The sequence below is a fragment of the Zosterops lateralis genome (genome assembly GCF_965231275.1).
Source record: "Zosterops lateralis genome assembly, chromosome: 24".
NCBI classification, from domain to species: Eukaryota; Metazoa; Chordata; class Aves; order Passeriformes; family Zosteropidae; genus Zosterops; species Zosterops lateralis.
Window position 1 is genome coordinate 4007183 of NC_139784.1, and position 17132 is coordinate 4024314.

General features: G+C 61.3%; 4 protein-coding genes across 4 annotated transcripts; 3 read left to right on the plus strand and 1 right to left on the minus strand.

The window, feature by feature from the left end:
• Positions 1-1776: 1776 nt before the first annotated feature.
• Positions 1777-2774, minus strand: HSPB9 (heat shock protein family B (small) member 9). The gene is made up of 2 exons (XM_083877609.1): positions 2756-2774; positions 1777-2663 (listed from the first exon to the last, which is right to left on the minus strand). Exon 2 carries the CDS (start codon positions 2508-2510, stop codon positions 1926-1928), a length of 585 nt encoding a protein of 194 aa, XP_083733735.1. The 5' UTR covers positions 2511-2663; positions 2756-2774; the 3' UTR covers positions 1777-1925.
• Positions 2775-3487: 713 nt separating this feature from the next.
• Positions 3488-4377, plus strand: LOC310918727 (heat shock protein 30C-like; the record flags this gene model as incomplete). The annotated part of the gene is given in 3 exon segments (XM_083877678.1): positions 3488-3507; positions 3509-3612; positions 3615-4377. Coding segments are annotated over 3 exon segments (768 nt in total). The 3' UTR covers positions 4259-4377.
• Positions 4378-5187: 810 nt separating this feature from the next.
• On the plus strand, positions 5188-11756 carry KAT2A (lysine acetyltransferase 2A; the record flags this gene model as incomplete). Its single annotated transcript, XM_083877713.1, has 18 exons — positions 5188-5415; positions 5998-6121; positions 6198-6343; positions 6714-6803; positions 6951-7132; positions 7369-7560; positions 7650-7756; positions 7902-8009; positions 8096-8232; positions 8365-8573; positions 8644-8770; positions 9019-9129; positions 9219-9362; positions 9629-9743; positions 9848-9884; positions 10007-10070; positions 10275-10359; positions 10585-11756. 18 exons carry the CDS (start codon positions 5188-5190, stop codon positions 10776-10778), a joined length of 2400 nt encoding a protein of 799 aa, XP_083733839.1. The 3' UTR covers positions 10779-11756.
• A 371-nt stretch (positions 11757-12127) lies between these two features.
• On the plus strand, positions 12128-16349 carry DHX58 (DExH-box helicase 58; the record flags this gene model as incomplete). Its single annotated transcript, XM_083877722.1, has 12 exons — positions 12128-12295; positions 12373-12574; positions 12673-12863; positions 13074-13190; positions 13410-13536; positions 13617-13799; positions 13883-14139; positions 14267-14416; positions 14653-14814; positions 15077-15267; positions 15460-15556; positions 15808-16349. The coding sequence occupies 12 exons, from the start codon at positions 12128-12130 to the stop codon at positions 15985-15987; spliced, it is 2025 nt and encodes a 674-aa protein (XP_083733848.1). The 3' UTR covers positions 15988-16349.
• Between the last annotated feature and the right edge of the window lie 783 nt (positions 16350-17132).

Below are 17132 nucleotides of genomic sequence, written 5' to 3' on the forward strand. Positions count from 1 at the left end.
TCATGTTTCTTAATGCAGCAGGGACTGGACCTGAGCACAACAATTCTGGTGGAGGTTGAGCTGTGCTGCTCCTGGTATGTCTCACACCTTGGTAGGGAAATGGGGCCCTTCCTGAGGAGGGAGAAATGGGGCTCCTGAGCTTGGGCCGTGCAGCTGCTCCTGCACAGCTGCTCTCATAGCAGTGATGCTGCAGGTGTTCACTTGGCTCCAGTGTGCTTGAGGAAGCTTGAGGGAAATTGTGGGAATTATTCCTTGCTTGATACTTCTGGGGAAACTCTACCATTCAAGTTGGGAAGAGGTGGGGGAAGAGTGTGTGGAGGTGCTCCGTTCTGCAGTGGGACAGGCTTGGGATGGTGCTCCAGAATCCATGAACACAATGCCTCTGTCCGTGGAGCATGATGGCCTTGGAAGAAGCTGTTCTCCTGTCACTGCTGCATGGACTATGAGAGCCCCAAACCCTGGGACACCTGGAGTCAATATGGAAGGAGTAGCCCCTTGCAGCTCCATCCCTACCATGTGTGCTGCTGGCAGCACTATCCATGCTCAGGAGAGGCTGTGGATGGAGATGTGCTGTATTTGGAACCTGTTGCCCTCCTCAGCTGAGGGGCTGCAAGAGGCTCAGTCACAGGAGAGCTGTGAATAGTTGTATGAACAGCCTTGGCTTGTGTGCCCTTCATCTGCTATCCAAAGCCTCAGTGCCTCTTACTCATGCTGGATTGCCTGAAAATCCTGGAAGCAGGAAGGGTCTGGAGTGATTTGGTTACGGAGTGCTTGGGATCATGCTCAAGCTGTGGGATGTGGGCTTCAGTGGCCCCCACCACACCTCATTTGTGTGGTGCTGTTTGTGCCTGGACTGCTTAGCTGCTGGAGGTGCTCATGACCTCTGTGGGACCACCCACTGGTTACAGTGTGGGGTGGACTGATGCTGGTGGTTTCCCCAGGCAGCCAGAGATGGACAAGTTTGGAGAAAAGCTTCCCTGATCCCACTCAGAATAATCCAGTGGGCACTGTGTGCAGTGCTGTTGCCATCTGCTGGCTCCTCTCCCTGTGTGCCTGGTTTCTTCCTAGACTTGGGGTTTCTGTGAAGGCGTCTGCGATGCCCTAAGGGAGGTATTGCTGCTGGCCAGAGCAGGGGCTCAGTATCGAGGTTGGGGACCTGCTGCTGTTCCTGGTGTGTCTGGGCAATGGGCTGCCTGATCTCAGGATGGCTTTAGCACAAACAGGCGTTCCTGCCTGCATACCTGCTGCCTGCCCACACACCTGCTGCCTGCCTGGGCCTGAGCGCGGGTGTTTGTGGTGGTTACGCACCGCACCCGGGGTTGGGCTTTTCCCTCCCTGCTCCTGGGAACTCAGGGTGGACTCCAGCAGCCCCTTGCCAAGCTGGGAAGGGGAAAGTGTGACTACAACAGCCTCACACCACAACCAGCTGGGCAGCCCAGTGTGGTTCCCTCCCTGTTCTGTGGGGATGGGTCTTGGCTGAGGCTGTGGAGCTGGAGATGATGCTGACAGCAGTTTGAAGGAGGGTGAGGGCACCCCTGCTGCTCCTGTACAGGTGAGTGGGACTACCCTTCCTGCCTGCCTCCCACCCTTAGCGGCACAGTGCTCCCAGATCCCCTCCCCTCCCTCACAGAACCCTCTGGGTCTGCTTGACTGGCCCCATTTGGTGCTGCCCTGAGAGGCAAGAGAGGTTCTCCCCTTTCTGTCCATCCCACTCCTCTGGCACCAAGAGTAGGGTGCAGCCTCCCCATCAATCAACACCCAGAGAACACAAGAAGATTCAATGCAAAAGTATTTTTATTGGATACAAAAACATTCCAGTATAGTGAAAAAAAATGACATCATTGCTGATGGAGCTTGTCTGGGCTTAAACCCGAGACTTGCTCCTGTCTGCTCCGGTCCTGCCGTGGCCATCGGGTCCCATCGTCTTACGCCTGGGCTTTGTTGGTGGCTCCGTCCTCAGTAGCTGGTCCAGTTTGTGGGGCAGCAGGGCTGACCTGGATGGGCACGTTCCTCTCAGGAGCAGCCGGCAGTGCCAGCTTGGGCGCCTCGATGCGGAGCTGCCCATCCTTGGACAGGGAGCAGGTCAGCGCTTCGGCGTCCACCTCCTCGGGCACGTCCCACTCCCGCTTCAGCACCTCGTACTTGTAGGAGAAGGAGCCCTTCTCGTCTGTGCTCTGCGTCTCCTTCTGCCCCACCAGCACCACCTTCCTGCCCACCACCTTCACCGACAGCTCCTCGGGAGCGAAGTTCTTCACGTCCTGGCAGACGGAGAAGCCGTCCCCAGAGCCCTGGGCCAGGGTCATGCTGGTGCTCGGGGTGCGCTCTGCGGCGATGGCTCCGTGGTTGCTCAGGAGCTGCTCGAAGCTGCTCATGAACTCCCGAGCTTTCTCCATCTCCTGCTGCAGCTCGGTGAAGATGGTCTCTGCGTGTGGCCAGAGGGTCCTCACTGTGCCCAGCCGGCTGGCCAGGGAGCTGGAGGCGAATGGGGCGAGGTGCATCCGGCAAAGCATCGCTGCTGCTGCTGCTGTTGTTGTTGCTGCTGCTGCTGCTGCTGCTGCTGCTGCTGCTGCTGCTGCTGCTGCTGCTGCTGCTTCTGTCTCTTTTCCAGTGGGCTGGAAGCGTTCTGCCCCGCTGCTGCCGCTGGAGGCTTTTATACCCGTTCCCTGGAGGCGTGGCCTTGTCCTGACCATTACGTCACCTTCAGGAGAAAGGCTCAGCTCTTTCCAGCCCGTTCCAGCTAATTCTTGTTACTCACCCGTGAGGAGAGGCAGCGCTGACGTCGTGCCCAACATACCTTCGTCCTGACTCTTACAGCTTTGCTCTCCTGGATTATAATTAGCAGCATCACCTCAGCCTCCGAGCGGGATGCCTGAGCCACCCTTGCCAAAAATCTGTGCCCTTTGCATTTCCCAGGCATGGGAGTGAGTGTGGGCTCGTCTCCTCCCTGCCTCCCCCAGCCTCAGCTATGGCCCATTTCCCCCCCATTTGTGCCCAGGGAGGTCCCCTCAGGTGACAGATGTCAGTCTGTGGGCCCATGCCCAGGTGGGGTGAACAGTGGGGTGCTGAAGGGTCAGGACAGTGATATAAGGGAATTTAAGGATTGATGAAGGGTAGCTGAAAAGGGCATCCTTCCATGAAACAACAGGATGGGGGTGGCCAACAGGCAGAGGGGTCCCAGAAAGTGCAGGAAATGCCTGGCAGTAGATGACATGGGACGTGTTCTTTAGGGGTGGGACTAGTCCCTGTGTTGGCAGAAGTGATGAGCTCCTGGCAGAATGGAGCCTGGCTCCACCAAGCCTCCGGGGCCAGGGAAGGGCTCTGTAGCCCCCCAGCCATGGCCCCATGGGCCCTGCTGCATCACGATGGCTCTGCAGAAACCTGAGCTCCCAGCAGTGACTGCGGCTCCCTATTTGTGGCATGTGATTTATCCCCAGAAACAGGCGCTGCTATTTTGGCTGGTGGATAATCAGCCTCTCAAAAATAGGCGATGGCTCCAGGAGGGTGCGTGGGGAGAGAGCCTTCTGGAAGGGACACACCCCTGGGCAGGGGAGGATAAAACCCGCTGCTCTCCTGCCCCAGCCCAGCAACGCTCCAGCCACTGCACCGAGCAGAGCTGCAGCACGACCAGGAGCACTCGTTGGGAGCAGAGATGCTTTGCCGCCTGCACTTCATGCCGCCCATGTCCAGCTCGCTGTTCCCGTGGCTGGGACCCGTCCGCACCCTCTGGCCACATCCAGGCACCCTCTTCGCCGAGCTGGAGCGGGAGATGCGGCTGGAGATGGAGAGGGCTCGGGAGTTCATGAGCAGCGTGGAGCAGTACCTGAGCAGCGGGAGCAGCCCCGGGCGGCTCGGCATCACCGCAGAGCGGGCACCGAGCACCAGCGCGGCCCTGACCCAGGGCTCTGGGGACGGCTTCTCCGTCTGCCAGGACGTGAAGGACTTTGCGCCCGAGCAGCTGTCGGTGAAGGTGGTGGGCAGGAAGGTGGTGCTGGTGGGGCAGAAGGAGACGCAGAGCACAGACGAGAAGGGCTCCTTCTCCTACAAGTACGAGGTGCTGAAGCGGGAGTGGGACGTGCCCGAGGAGGTGGACGCCGAAGCGCTGACCTGCTCCCTGTCCAAGGATGGGCAGCTCCGCATCGAGGCGCCCAAGCTGGCGCTGCCGGCTGCTCCTGAGAGGAACGTGCCCATCCAGATGGGGCCGGCGGTGGCACAGGCAGCTGGCAGCGCTGAGGAGGGAGCCGAGCGGGCCAAGGCATGAAGAGGAGCAAAGGGAACCAGGCTGAGCCTGGCTGTGGGGCAGCTGCTGGCCGCAGAGCGGGACCGCGCTGGGACTGCGCGATGGGGGCGGTGTCTGCCCGAAACGTGCGGCTTTTTTGATATGTAATAAATATTCTTAACTTTTATTTGCGTGGTTTTGGTATTTCTGGTCTCGCCCAGCCCTGTGTTTTGCAACGCTCCTGCCCGTGCCCAGGCAGCGGGATGGGAGGCGGGGAACGGGGCTGTGCTGGCACCGGGCACGTCCCTGGCACCTCGAGGAGCTTGGGTGAGGGGCTCCAGGCCCTGTGCAGCACTGAGAATCCCCCGGAGATCTGAGCATCCCCCTGGGTAGCCTTCGGACAGCTGACTCCCACTTTTGGGACGATGCTGGAACATCCCCGTGCGGTGCCCCCCGGCAGTGCTGGCACCTTCCAGGCGCTGCCCGCAGCTCCAGGCAGACGCCAAAGCGCGCCCCGCACGGTGAGAGCCGGTGCCGTGGTGCCGCTCAGGGGGCGCGGCCACGCTCCGGGCCGGGCTCCGGGCCGCGCTCGGTGCCGGCGGAGGGCGGGTCACACACCGCATTTGGAGAAGAGGGCGTGCCCATGCTCCATGTTTGCGGGAGCCCGCGGAGTGCGGAGCGCGCCGCCGGACCGGGAGCGGTACCGGTTACCGGTTACCGGTTACCGGAGGGGGGGGGGGAGGGAGGGCTCCCCGGGCACCGACGGCTCGATGCTCTCCGATGCTCTGCGGTTCACGGCGCCCGCAGTCCCGAACGGGAGCACAGCTCCTATTTGGGACAGCGGGTGAGGTGAACCGGCCCCGGGAGCGCCGTCCCGTGAGCGCCGGCCGCTCCTCCCCCGCCGCGGACTACAGATCCCGGCATGCCCGGCGCGCAGGCGCAGTGGGCGCGGGGCGCACGCCGGGCCCGGCATGGCGGAGCCGGAGGCCGCGCAGCCCGGGCGGCCCCCGCCGGGCCCCGGGACGGGAACGGCGGGGGCTGCAGGAGCGAGCGGGGGAACGGCTGGAGGAGCGGGATCCAGCGACCCGGCACGGCCCGGGCTGAGCCAGCAGCAGCGGGCGAGCCAGCGCAAGGCGCAGGTGCGGGGGTTCCCCCGCGGGAAGAAGCTGGAGAAGCTCGGGGTCTTCTCGGCTTGCAAGGTGGGGACAGCGGGAGCGGGAGGGCAGGGAGGGCAGGGGGTGGGGTTCAGGGCTGTGCATGAATGGGAGATGCAAGGACGGGCTTGGGAGGGTGCAGGGGATACAGGAATGTGGGTTCGATCCTGTGCATGGGTGAGGGATGAAGGACGAGGGGGCTGACCTGAGTGGGGGGTGCAGGAGGGAGTTGCAAGGACGTTTATGGGTGTAGGAAGGGAATTTAGGGGATGCAGGAGGATGAGTGTGAGGAATACACAGACAAAGGATGTGGGATTGGGTACTGGGATGTACATGGAGTGCAGGACGAGGGTGCTGGGCTGAGTGCAGGTAGGGGGTGTAGGAGGAGAGTGCTGAGTTATCCAGGGGAGGTGCAGGGATGTCACTGGGCAGGGGCTGCAGAGTCCTGGGGCTGCACAGGGGAGTGTTGGGATGGTGGGTGATGCAGGTTGGGGGTCGAGAAAAGCTGGGCTGGGTGAAAAGGGGTAGGTGGGAGGCAGGGAAATCCTTTGGCCACAGAAGGCTGTAGCCTCAGCGCTTGGCACCACCTGGGCCACTGCAACGACCCCTCCTGTCCACTCCTCCCAGGCCAACGATGCCTGCAAGTGCAATGGCTGGAAGAACCCCAACCCCCCCACAGCCCCTCGAATGGACCTGCAGCAGCCCGTGACCAACCTGAGCGAGCCGTGCCGGAGCTGTGGCCACGCACTGGGTAACTCCTGTGGGGCCTCCCGGGCAGGGAAAGTGGTGCTGATCCCCCAGTCTCACTGTGGTTTCTCCCCCCACAGCGGACCACGTGTCCCACCTGGAGAATGTCTCAGAGGAAGAGATCAACAGACTGCTGGGCATGGTGGTGGATGTGGAGAACCTCTTCATGTCAGTGCACAAGGAGGAGGACACGGACACCAAGCAGGTGTATTTCTACCTGTTCAAGGTGCGTCTGAGGCTGTGCATGTCTCACTGCCCTGCTCACGGGGGGACTTGTGCAGAGTCTCTGGTCAGTGTGGGGGAGCAGGGGCTGCTGTCCCACTGTTTGTGCTCTGTTGGAGCTGGCACTGAACCATCCCACAGCCCAGAGACCTGGAACACTGACCCTGTTCTGGAGTGACTGCTCTCCTGGCCTTGAATTCCCTAGAGGGACAGTTTCTAGGGGATGAATGGGTGTGTGCTCCAAGGGCAACACCAGTGCCCTTCCTGGCTGTAGAAATTGGAGCAGCCCCATGGCAGCATTCAGCCACCTCCACCATTCCTGGAGCATCCAGTTCCTGGGACTCCTTTGACTGTGTCTGATGGTGTCTTTGTAGTTGCTGCGGAAGTGCATCCTGCAGATGAGCCAGCCTGTGGTCGAGGGGTCCCTGGGGAGCCCCCCCTTTGAGAAACCAAACATTGAGCAGGTGAGGCTGCTGTCAGGCTCGTGCACTGCCCTGATGACTTGTTCTGTGTTCCGCTGCTCTTGCACGGATCCCTCAGTCTCTGGGAGGCAGCGTGGAAGAACCCAGAGCAGCCCCCAGCATCCCCCCATTGTCCTGTGCTCTTCCCAGGGAGTCCTGAATTTCGTGCAGTACAAGTTCAGCCACTTGCCGCCCAAGGAGCGCCAGACCATGTATGAGCTCTCCAAGATGTTCTTGCTGTGCCTCAACTACTGGAAGCTGGAGACACCATCCCAGTTCCGTCAGCGCTCCCAGAATGACGATGTGGCCACCTACAAGGTCAACTACACCAGGTGAGGGCAGGGGACCACTGAGCCAGCCACCCTGGGATCTAACTCCTGGGACTCTCCCCAGCTCTCCCAGACTGTCAGTTTGCTAGCAGAGCAGGCACCCAGTGGGACCAATGCTTCTAAATGTCAGCTGTGCCCTTAGTCCACCTGCTCTTCTTGCCCCTGCTCTGAGCAGCGTTGTCCCAGGAGGGATATGGTTGCTCTGGAGTTTGTCACCAGAGCCCCTTCCTGTCCCACAGGTGGCTGTGCTACTGCCATGTGCCACAGAGCTGTGACAGCCTGCCCCGCTATGAGACCACCCACGTCTTCGGGCGCAGCCTCCTCAAGTCCATCTTCACGGTGACTCGCCGGCAGCTGCTGGAGAAATTCCGGGTGGAGAAGGACAAGCTGGTGCCGGAGAAGCGGACGCTGATCCTCACCCACTTCCCCAAGTAGGTGCCCAGTGTGGAGATGGCTGCTGAAGCACTGAGGGGACTCCTTTTTTGGGATGCTTGCATATTGATGTGCCACTCCCTTCCAGGTTCCTCTCCATGCTGGAGGAGGAGATCTATGGTGAGAACTCTCCAATCTGGGAGGCTGATTTCACAGTGCCAGCTGCGGAGGGTGCCCAGCTGGTGTCTCGCCCAGGTATTTCAGGAAGCAGCTCCCCCTGTTTGGGGACTGTGGGATAAAGGGTCAAGGTGTGGCTGAGCAGTGGTGGTGGCAGTGGCTGGGCTGCCATGGTGTGGCGAGGCATTTTCCAGCGGTCATGGGCACCATGGGTCTATTGCAGCTGCAGTCAGCACCGTTGCTGTGCCCACCACTCCTCTCTTCAGCAAGAAGCTCAGTAGCAGCAGCTCAGCTGCCAGCCTGGATGCCAGCACCCCAGAGCCCCTGCCAGGTAAGCTCACACGAGCCCAGGCCAGAAAGCTGGAATTGTCTGTGGTCCCTCCCAGCACTGGATGTGCCACTCTGCCCCCATTCCAGGAGAGAAGCGGAAGCTACCTGAGAGCCTGACACTGGAGGATGCCAAGCGGATCCGTGTCATGGGAGACATCCCCATGGAGCTGGTGAACGAGGTCATGCTGACCATCACAGACCCTGCTGCCATGCTGGGCCCCGAGGTATGAGCTGCGGATGCTGGGGAGGCTCTGGTCCTCTCCAGGGCCCACAGAGCTGCATCCCCAGTGTGCCAGGGTGGAATGGGGCTTCCCCAGCAGAGGGTGTGCAGGGCCAGTGACCCCCCATGCCCCCAGACCAGCCTGCTGTCGGCCAACGCGGCGCGGGATGAGACGGCGCGACTGGAGGAGCGCCGCGGCATCATCGAGTTCCACGTTATCGGCAACTCGCTCTCGCAGAAATCCAACAAGAAGATCCTGATGTGGCTGGTGGGGCTGCAGAATGTCTTCTCGCACCAGCTGCCCCGCATGCCCAAGGAGTACATCACTCGCCTCGTCTTTGACCCGTGCGTGGCTGGGGGGTGCGAGGGGGCCGGTGTGGGGGGCTCCCCTCACCCTCGGCCGTGCTGCCTGCAGGAAGCACAAGACCCTGGCACTGATCAAGGACGGACGAGTGATCGGGGGCATCTGCTTTCGCATGTTCCCTACCCAAGGCTTCACGGAGATTGTCTTCTGCGCTGTCACCTCCAATGAGCAAGTGAAGGTGAGGGCAGGGAGAAGGGAGATGGGCACACACGTGTGCCCCCCAAAGCCTGGCGTGGGCAGGATGGTCTCTCTGGTGTAGGGCTGCCCCAGCTCCTTGGGCAGCCAGACCTGCTCAGCACTGGCCAGCCCCAAGCAGTGGTAGTTGCTCCATGGCATCTTCCAGCTGCCATTTCCATGGGTGGGAGGGGTTGTTTATCCCAACTGGGGCTGCCTGGGGGTCCCTGTCTCACTTGGTACTTCCCCAAGGGCTATGGGACACACCTGATGAACCACCTGAAGGAGTACCACATCAAGCACAACATCCTCTACTTCCTCACCTATGCAGATGAGTACGCCATTGGCTACTTCAAAAAGCAGGTGGGCTCCTTTCCCCGGGAGCTGCCCCCAGCTCTGCTGCACACCTGCCCCCTCCCACCTACCCCCTCCCACCTGCCCCTCTCTCCTAGGGATTTTCCAAGGACATCAAGGTCCCCAAGAGCCGCTACCTGGGATACATCAAGGACTACGAGGGGGCGACCCTGATGGAGTGTGAGCTGAACCCCCGCATCCCCTACACTGAGCTTTCACACATCATCAAGAAACAGAAAGAGGTATGGCCCAGGGGTGGGCAGGTGAGCACTGCCAGCCTCCTCCTTAAGGCAGGGGAGAGGTGTGGGGCTGTGCTGGCCCTGAGAGCAGACTTGCAGGGCAGCAAGGGGGCACTGTTGACACTGTTGACAAGGGAGTGGTGTTGATACTGGCCAGGGTTGTCTCTGGCCCTGCACAGTGGGTTTGTGGGGTCCCACATCACAATGTGGCTCCCTGGAGCATCCTGCAGCCCCCTCATCTGCTCCCTTCCAACCCCCATTCCCTGCAGATCATCAAGAAGCTGATTGAGAGGAAACAGGCGCAGATCCGCAAAGTCTACCCAGGCCTGACCTGCTTCAAGGAGGGTGTGCGGCAGATCCCCATCGAGAGTGTCCCTGGCATCCGTGAGTCCTAGCAGGGGGTCTGGCAGGAGGGCTCTGTCCTCCCTCCCCATGGCTGCAGTGACACTGACACTTGTCACACGGTGACACTGACACTTGTCTTCCAGGAGAAACAGGATGGAAACCACTGGGGAAAGAGAAGGGGTGAGTGCTGCATGGGAGTGGGGTAGCAGGGCTAGGGGCTCAGCTCAGGCTGTGCCTCAGTCTTGGCATTTTCCTGGCCCTGGAATGGAGAGAGGCTGATGAGCACTGGCTTTGTTGTGCAGGAAGGAGCTCAAGGACCCGGACCAGCTCTACAACATGCTGAAGAACCTCCTGGCCCAGATCAAGGTGTGGGCAGAAAAAGGACCCTCACTTTGGGATGCCTGTCCACCTGACAGCCCTCAGAGCTGCCTCCCTTGGGATGGGCTGTACAGGGCTTTACTCTTGGGGGCTGCTGGGGTGACCCAGGGGTGGGGGGAGCAGGACCCCTGGGTGCTAGAGCAAACAAGCGTTGTGTGTTCATTGCTCCAACTGCCCCCCAATTCTCTGCAGACCCACCCCAGTGCGTGGCCCTTCATGGAGCCAGTGAAGAAGTCAGAGGCACCGGATTACTATGAAATCATCCGCTTCCCCATTGGTAGGTTGCTGTGTCCAGTCCCCCAGGACAGGATTGCAGAAGAGGGGGCAGAGGACCCCACATTAATTGTGGAGTCCGTGCTGGGGATTCATTTTTGGGGTGGTGGGAGCCTTGGGATAGTCCAGATTGAGAGAAGGGTGAGTTGGGACCCATGGTTAGTGTCCAGCTCAGTAGCTGGGAGGTGCAGAAGTCTGGGGAGGGCTCCTGACCCTTCCCCACCCACAGACCTGAAGACCATGACGGAGCGCCTGAAGAATCGCTACTACGTTACCAAGAAGCTTTTCATCGCTGACCTGCAGCGCATCATCACCAACTGCCGCGAGTACAACCCGCCCGACAGCGACTACTGCAAGTGTGCCAACACCCTCGAGAAGTTCTTCTACTTCAAGCTCAAGGAGGGGGGGCTCATCGACAAGTAGTGGGGGCTGGCCTAGACCTGCTGTGGCCACCGGCCCTCCCATGGGAGGGACAGGGCTCCGTGGGATCCAGCCCCACTCTCTGTTGGTAGGAACTGCTGGAGGGATTGGTGCTGCTGAGCAGCCTGGGGAGCTGGGCTTTCCTTCTTGGGGAGCTGCAGGGGCTGGGGGGCTGGTGCTTCTATCCCTGAGGTGCTCTGGCTGCCTCCCCTAGGGAATGGGGGTCAGGCTGGAGCTGCCTCATCAGGATCTTCCCAAGGCAGGGACAGCACTGAGCTCCTGCCTCTGCCCAGGGAGGGGGAGCCCCCTGACCCTTGGGCAATCCCCTTACCTGGGATCGTGCCTTCTGCCCTGACTCCCTGTGACAGGGCAGGGGCACACAAGTGCTTTGGTTTCTGCTCCGTCCACATACAGGCAGCCCCTGCCCCTCACACTGAATGTACAGCGGGGTCAGCCCTGTGCTGCCCGCAGCGGTGCTGCTCCTGGGCCGGGGTCCTGCTGGGCAGGGGGCTCTGCCCTGCACACCCAGCTCCTGCTGCCTCTGTCAGCTCTTCCCTCCCCCCGGGGCAGGTCTGCCTTCCCTGCCTGTACATCCTCCCTGCCTGTCCCTGCTGCCAGCTGGGGGGTGGGGGGCTGCCAGCCCCAGTCCTGCCTCTCTGAGTGCCAGGGAGGGTGGCTGCCCGGTGCTGTGCTGACCTCTGCTCCCTGCTCTGCACTGGCTGGCAGCCACCTCTGCTCATCTCCCCTCTTGCTCCCTCCTTGTGCTCCCCACCCCTTTCTCTGGCCCCCACTCCCCCATTTCACTTGACTGGTGTTTTCGTTGGTTTGTTTTGTTTTGTTTTTTTAAATAAATGTCCTTGTGCAGCCCCAGCTCCATTCTTGGGGCTTACCCCAGCGTGGTAGGTGGGAGGACAACTTGAGGTGTTCTGGAGGGTGTTGGGGAGGGGAACAGGAACAGCTCGGGATGGGGGAGTGTGAAGATGTGGGGGAGTGTGTGGATGGTCTGGGTGCACTTGGCAGAACTGGGGTGCAGGGGTTGGTTGGGGTGCACGGTGCTGCTCTGGGGTCCCGGACAAGCCGGGGGCGCAGGGGCCGTCTGGGTGCGGCGGGGGTTCTGTGGGAGCTCCACTCGGTTTTGGTTTCGATTCCAGTTGATAGCGGGGGTTCCCGGGGGATCCCCGGGCCGGGCGGGCGGCTCAGCACGGCTGTTTGCCCCAGCGCGGCCGGCGTGGTCCCCCCTTGCGGGGCCCTCCCCCGTGTCTCCTCCCGCTGGAACCGGGCGGACGCGCCGCCTCCAGTTTCGTTTCTGGCCGGTCTCGGCTGTGGAGGCTGCGGGACACGGAGCGGCGGGAATGGAGCTCCGGGGGTACCAGCGGGAGGCGGCGGCCCCGGCCCTGCGCGGCCGCAACTGCATCGTTTGGCTGCCCACGGGCGCCGGGAAGACCCGCGTGGCCGTCCACGTCTGCCGGCGGCACCTGGAGAGCCGGCGGGGCGGGAAGGTGGCCGTGCTCGTCAACAAGGTGCTGCCCTGCCCCAGCACCGCGGGAGCCACGGGAGGTGCTCCTGGCCGGTGCTGAGTGTGGTCCTGTGGGCACAGGTGCACCTGGTGTACCAGCACACCGAGAAGGAGTTCCACACACTGCAGGACACCTTCAGGGTGACGTCCATCACTGGGGACACCAGCCACAAAACCTTCTTTGCCAGCCTGGTGAAGAAGAGCGACGTTATCATCTGCACAGCCCAGATTCTGCAGAACGCCCTGGTCAGTACAGAGGAGGACATGCACGTGGAGCTGACAGGTGGGCATCAGACTACATGTACTGCTGGCCCCACAGCTGTGGATGAGCCCCCAGCTGAGCAACCATCTCACCCTGCTCCCCTCCCTGGCCTGGAGCAGATTTCTCACTGCTGGTGATAGACGAGTGCCACCACACGCACAAGGACGCCGTCTACAACAAGATCATGCTGAGATACCTTCAGTGCAAGCTCAGTGGGGAGCAGGACCTGCCACAGGTCCTGGGGCTGACGGCATCCCCTGGCACTGGGGGGGCAACATCCTTTGAGGGGGCCGTAGAGCACATCCTGCAGGTACGTCCTGTGCCCCCTGTCCTGTTTCAGCACAGTTTGCCCTGGGCCTCAGCAGAGTGTCCCTTGGGATGGGGGTTGATGCCCAGGTGTGTGGGTGCTGGACAGCCCAGAGGAGTCATCCTCAAGCTCACCAGGTTGCCAGTGAGCACCACACGCTGGATTGTCCTGAGCAGCTGGGCTCAGGGAGAAAGCAGGGTCTCTTCCTCTCAGATCTGTGCCAACCTGGACTCTGAGAAGATCACATCAGTGCAGGATGAGGAACAGCACCTGCAGAGCCATGTCCCCCAACCGAAGAAGCAGTATGACCTGTGCCAGGAGAGAGTGCAGGTGAGGGATGGCTGCTCAGAGCTGTGGGGCTGCTCACTGGGTGGAAGATGAGACCCCCAGGCCCTGCTGGGTGAGGGGCTGTGTCTCTTCATCCACTTTGCTCAGGCCAGTGGGAGAAATCAGTTGACCCAGAGCTTTGGTGCTGGGGGATCCTGCTGTCTGGGTCCCGCCATGCAAACAGCCACAATTCCTGGGTCCTGAGCCCCTCCCTGCTCCCAGGACCCCTTTGGTGAGCAGCTGAAGAAGATGATGATGCGGATCCACCAGTTCATGCAGAAGCCGGCTCTCCCGCGGGACTTCGGCACGCAGATTTATGAACAGCGCATTGTGGAGCTGGAGAAGAGAGGTGAGTGTGGGGCAGTGTGGGTGTGGCAGGGCTGAGCCGCGGGGACAGGCTGTGACTGCCGTGTCCCCTGGCCCTGGCAGCTGCAGAGATGTTTTGTCGCAAGACACGGGTGTGCGCCCTGCACCTGCGCAAGTACAACGACGCTTTACTGATCAACGAGAGCGTGCGGATGGTCGACGCCTTCCAGTACCTCCAGCAGTTCTACAGCATTGAGAGGGATAAAAAGGATCCCACCGAACAGTTCCTCACCGCCACGTTTGAAGGTAACAGAGGGGCCTGGAGGGGCGTGATGCTGGCTGCATTTTGGGTGCAGGGAGTGTCCCTGACACCCCACTCACCTGTGCAGAGAACAGGGCGAGCCTGCAGGCACTTGCCGGGGACCACCGCTATGAGAACCCCATGCTGAGCAAGCTAGAGAGGCTCCTGCGTGAGCAGTTTCAGCCCCTGGGCACTTCTCGTGGCATCGTTTTCACCACTACAAGGCAGAGTGCCCACAGCCTGCTCAGCTGGCTGGAGACCATGGCCACACTCCGTGGGCAACACATCAGGGCTGCTGTCCTCACTGGTGCTGGCTACAGCAACCAGACCAGGCACATGACACAGGTGAGTGGAGGGTGGGCAGAACTTGGACTGACCCCAGTCTACACATTTTGGGGGTCCTGTGGGTGCTGTCTAGGCCTCAGAGCGCTACAGAGCTGCTGAAGCATCACCTCCCCCCTTGTCTACCCAGAATGAGCAGCAGGATGTGATCAAGCAGTTCCGTGAGGGAACCCTCAACCTGCTCTTCTCCACCAGTGTGGCCGAGGAGGGCCTGGACATCCCCGAGTGCAACATCGTGGTCCGCTATGGGCTGATGACCAATGAGATTGCCATGATGCAGGTGCTGTCCAGGCTCCCTCTGGCCCTACTAGGATCCCCCAAAGCTGTGGGGATGTGACATGGGGGCTCTTGCATTCCTTGCAGGCAGCTCCTTGGGGATGAACTCAGTCCCTGGCAGAACACCTCCTTTGCGAGGAGCAGGGGAGGGTGGAGGTGGCTCCGTCCTCACAAGGGAGCACAGAAGGGTGGGCTGTGTCCCTGTTCTACTGACAGCAACATTTGGACCTTGCCCTGCAGGCCCGGGGCCGTGCCCGTGCTGAGAACAGCGTTTACTCTGTCCTTGCCAAAGCCAACAGCAGAGAGGTGACCCGAGAGCTGCTCAATGAGGACCTGGTTGAGCTCATGAAGAGGGCGATTCAGGCAGTGCAAGCCATGCCTGAGCAGGAGTACTGCCAAAAGGTGAGTGCTGGGTGCTGCCATGGGCACTGGCAGGGCCAGGCAGCTCTTGTCCCCCTCTGCACCGTGCATTTGGCTGCCTGCTCTGGCTCAGGAAAGCACTGACTCCTGGGATGGGGTTGTGTGAGGGGCATGGGACAGCATGTGCGTGTCCTGCCCTGTGGCTTGTGCTCCTGGGATGATGCACCTCTCGGTAGCCACGGATCTTGCTGTGTCTGCCATCTGTCCTTGCCTGCAGTCCTGTGCTGAGCCCTGTCCCCCACAGATCCGGGAGCTGCAGCGGGTGGCCGTGGCCAGCTGGCTGATGAAGGAGGCCAGGATCAGTGAGCAGCGGCGGCTGCACGCCCCGGACGCCGTTTGCCTGTTCTGTGTCAACTGCAACGTGGCCGTGTGCCGCGGCAGCGACATCCGCACGGTGGAGGGCATGCACCACGTCAACGTCAACCCCAAATTTGGGTACGAGCCTCACGTGGGCAGGGGTGAGCAGGCAGATGGGCAAGGGTAGCACCAGCCTGCTAACAGCTCTTTCTCAGGGATCTTGGTACAGGGAGATTGCAGGAACTTTGTTTGACTACAGGAGAATCTACACTGTCCTGTTTGTGGCCCCTGGGCTGTCATCCTTACTGTCTGGTGGCCCTTTCCTTCCAGATCATATTACAGAGTTTCCTCTGGGAAGATTCAGTTCGAGCGGACTTTCAAGGACTGGGAGCCCGGCTGCCGTATCTCCTGCAAAGCCTGCAGCCAGGTGAGCACCACAACTCCCCTGTGTCTGCAGCCCAGTCAGAGCTGGAGGGACAGGAACGGCTGTGCCTTGTGCCCTAGATCACAGCTCCACATGCCTGTGTCATGCGTGTGCTGCGGGACATGGACACAGGCTGTCTCCAGAGGAGGGACATGCCTTGGGAGCAAAGAACTGCCCCATCCCTGTGTGCATGGCCCTGCAGCCTGGGGACACTGTGTGTGCATTGGGTAACTGTCCCCTCTCTGCCCACACAGGACTGGGGCATGGAGATGGTGTACAGGCAGGTGAAGCTGCCTATCCTCTGCATCAAAAACTTTGTGGTGGAGACACCAGCAGAGAAGAGGAGGTACAAGAAGTGGAGTGCTGTGACATTCCCCATCAAGGCGTTTGACTACCTGGAGTACTGCTCTGACACCTGTGGCCTGTCCCTCTAGCACAGGGATGAACAGAGGACTATTCACAGGGCACTTTCAGGGTGCTACATGAAAAGGAGAGGCTTCCTCAACCCTGGGACAGAAGGCCACCGCTCAGTCCTCTCTTCCTCACTGGTCTGAGCAGTACATCCCCAGCTGGACTCCATGGCTGCTGAAGGAGCTTCCATCACGTGTGGATGTGACATAGAAAGGATGAGATGCTGGGATAGAAAACCACCCAAACCCTTCCTTGCTCCCCATGCTGCTGCCTTCTCCTCCACAACCCTGCCGGGAGAACCATCCATTTCTGTGGGTCCAGGACATAGCCCAGTGGTTCTCCACTCTGATTTATGAATTTGATGGGTCTCCATTAAAAACACACATGCTAGACTGCAGGGGCAGGGTGGCTGCATCACTCGTGGCAAGAGCTGGCTGGGCACAGGAGGGTTTGTGGGGGGACACTGTCCCAGAGCCAGAACCCACTGTACCCTGTGCCAGCAGAACAGGGGTCTCCAGGGGACAGTGGAGTCTGTGAGGCTGCCCCGGCCCTACCCCACCCGCAGACAGTGGCCTAAGGCCCCGTCTCACCCACCCCCCCAAGACCGAACCTTCCCGAGGCGCAGAATGAGCCTAAACCCCTTTGGGGCAGCCCCAGGGATCCCTGCGGGGCTCCGCACATCCATCCCCTCGGCCTCACCTGGGAGCTCCCTGGGAAGCCCTTTTGCGTCCGAGCTGCGGGGGAGCCGCGGGGCTCGGGGCAGGACTCGGGACCGGGCACGGGGGCAGGACCGGGCCGGCTTTGGGGCGAGGGGTTCGGTACCGGGTGTGCGCGGCCCCGGACCGCGCGTCCGCCCGTGCTGCCCCGCCTTGGGCCGCTAGAGGGCGCCCCGGGCCGGGCTGGGGGATGCCCGGGGAACGATCCGGGGGATGCCGGGGGATGTTCGGGGGACAGGGAAACGATCCGGGGGGACCGAGGGATGCCCAGGGAACCGGGGGATGTCCGGGAGACAGGGAAACGATCCGGGGGCACCTGGGGATGCCCAGGGAACCGGGGGATGTTGGGGGAACCGGGAGACGATCCGGGGGCACCGGGAGATGCCCGGGGAGCCGGGGAACGATCCAGCAGGACTGGGGGATGCCCGGGAAAAGGGGGATGAGCCGGCGGG

Excerpts from the sequence above, each read along its gene's own strand:
- HSPB9 (XM_083877609.1), bottom strand. The coding sequence starts at position 2,510 with ATGCTTTGCCGGATGCACCTCGCCCCATTCGCCTCCAGCTCCCTGGCC.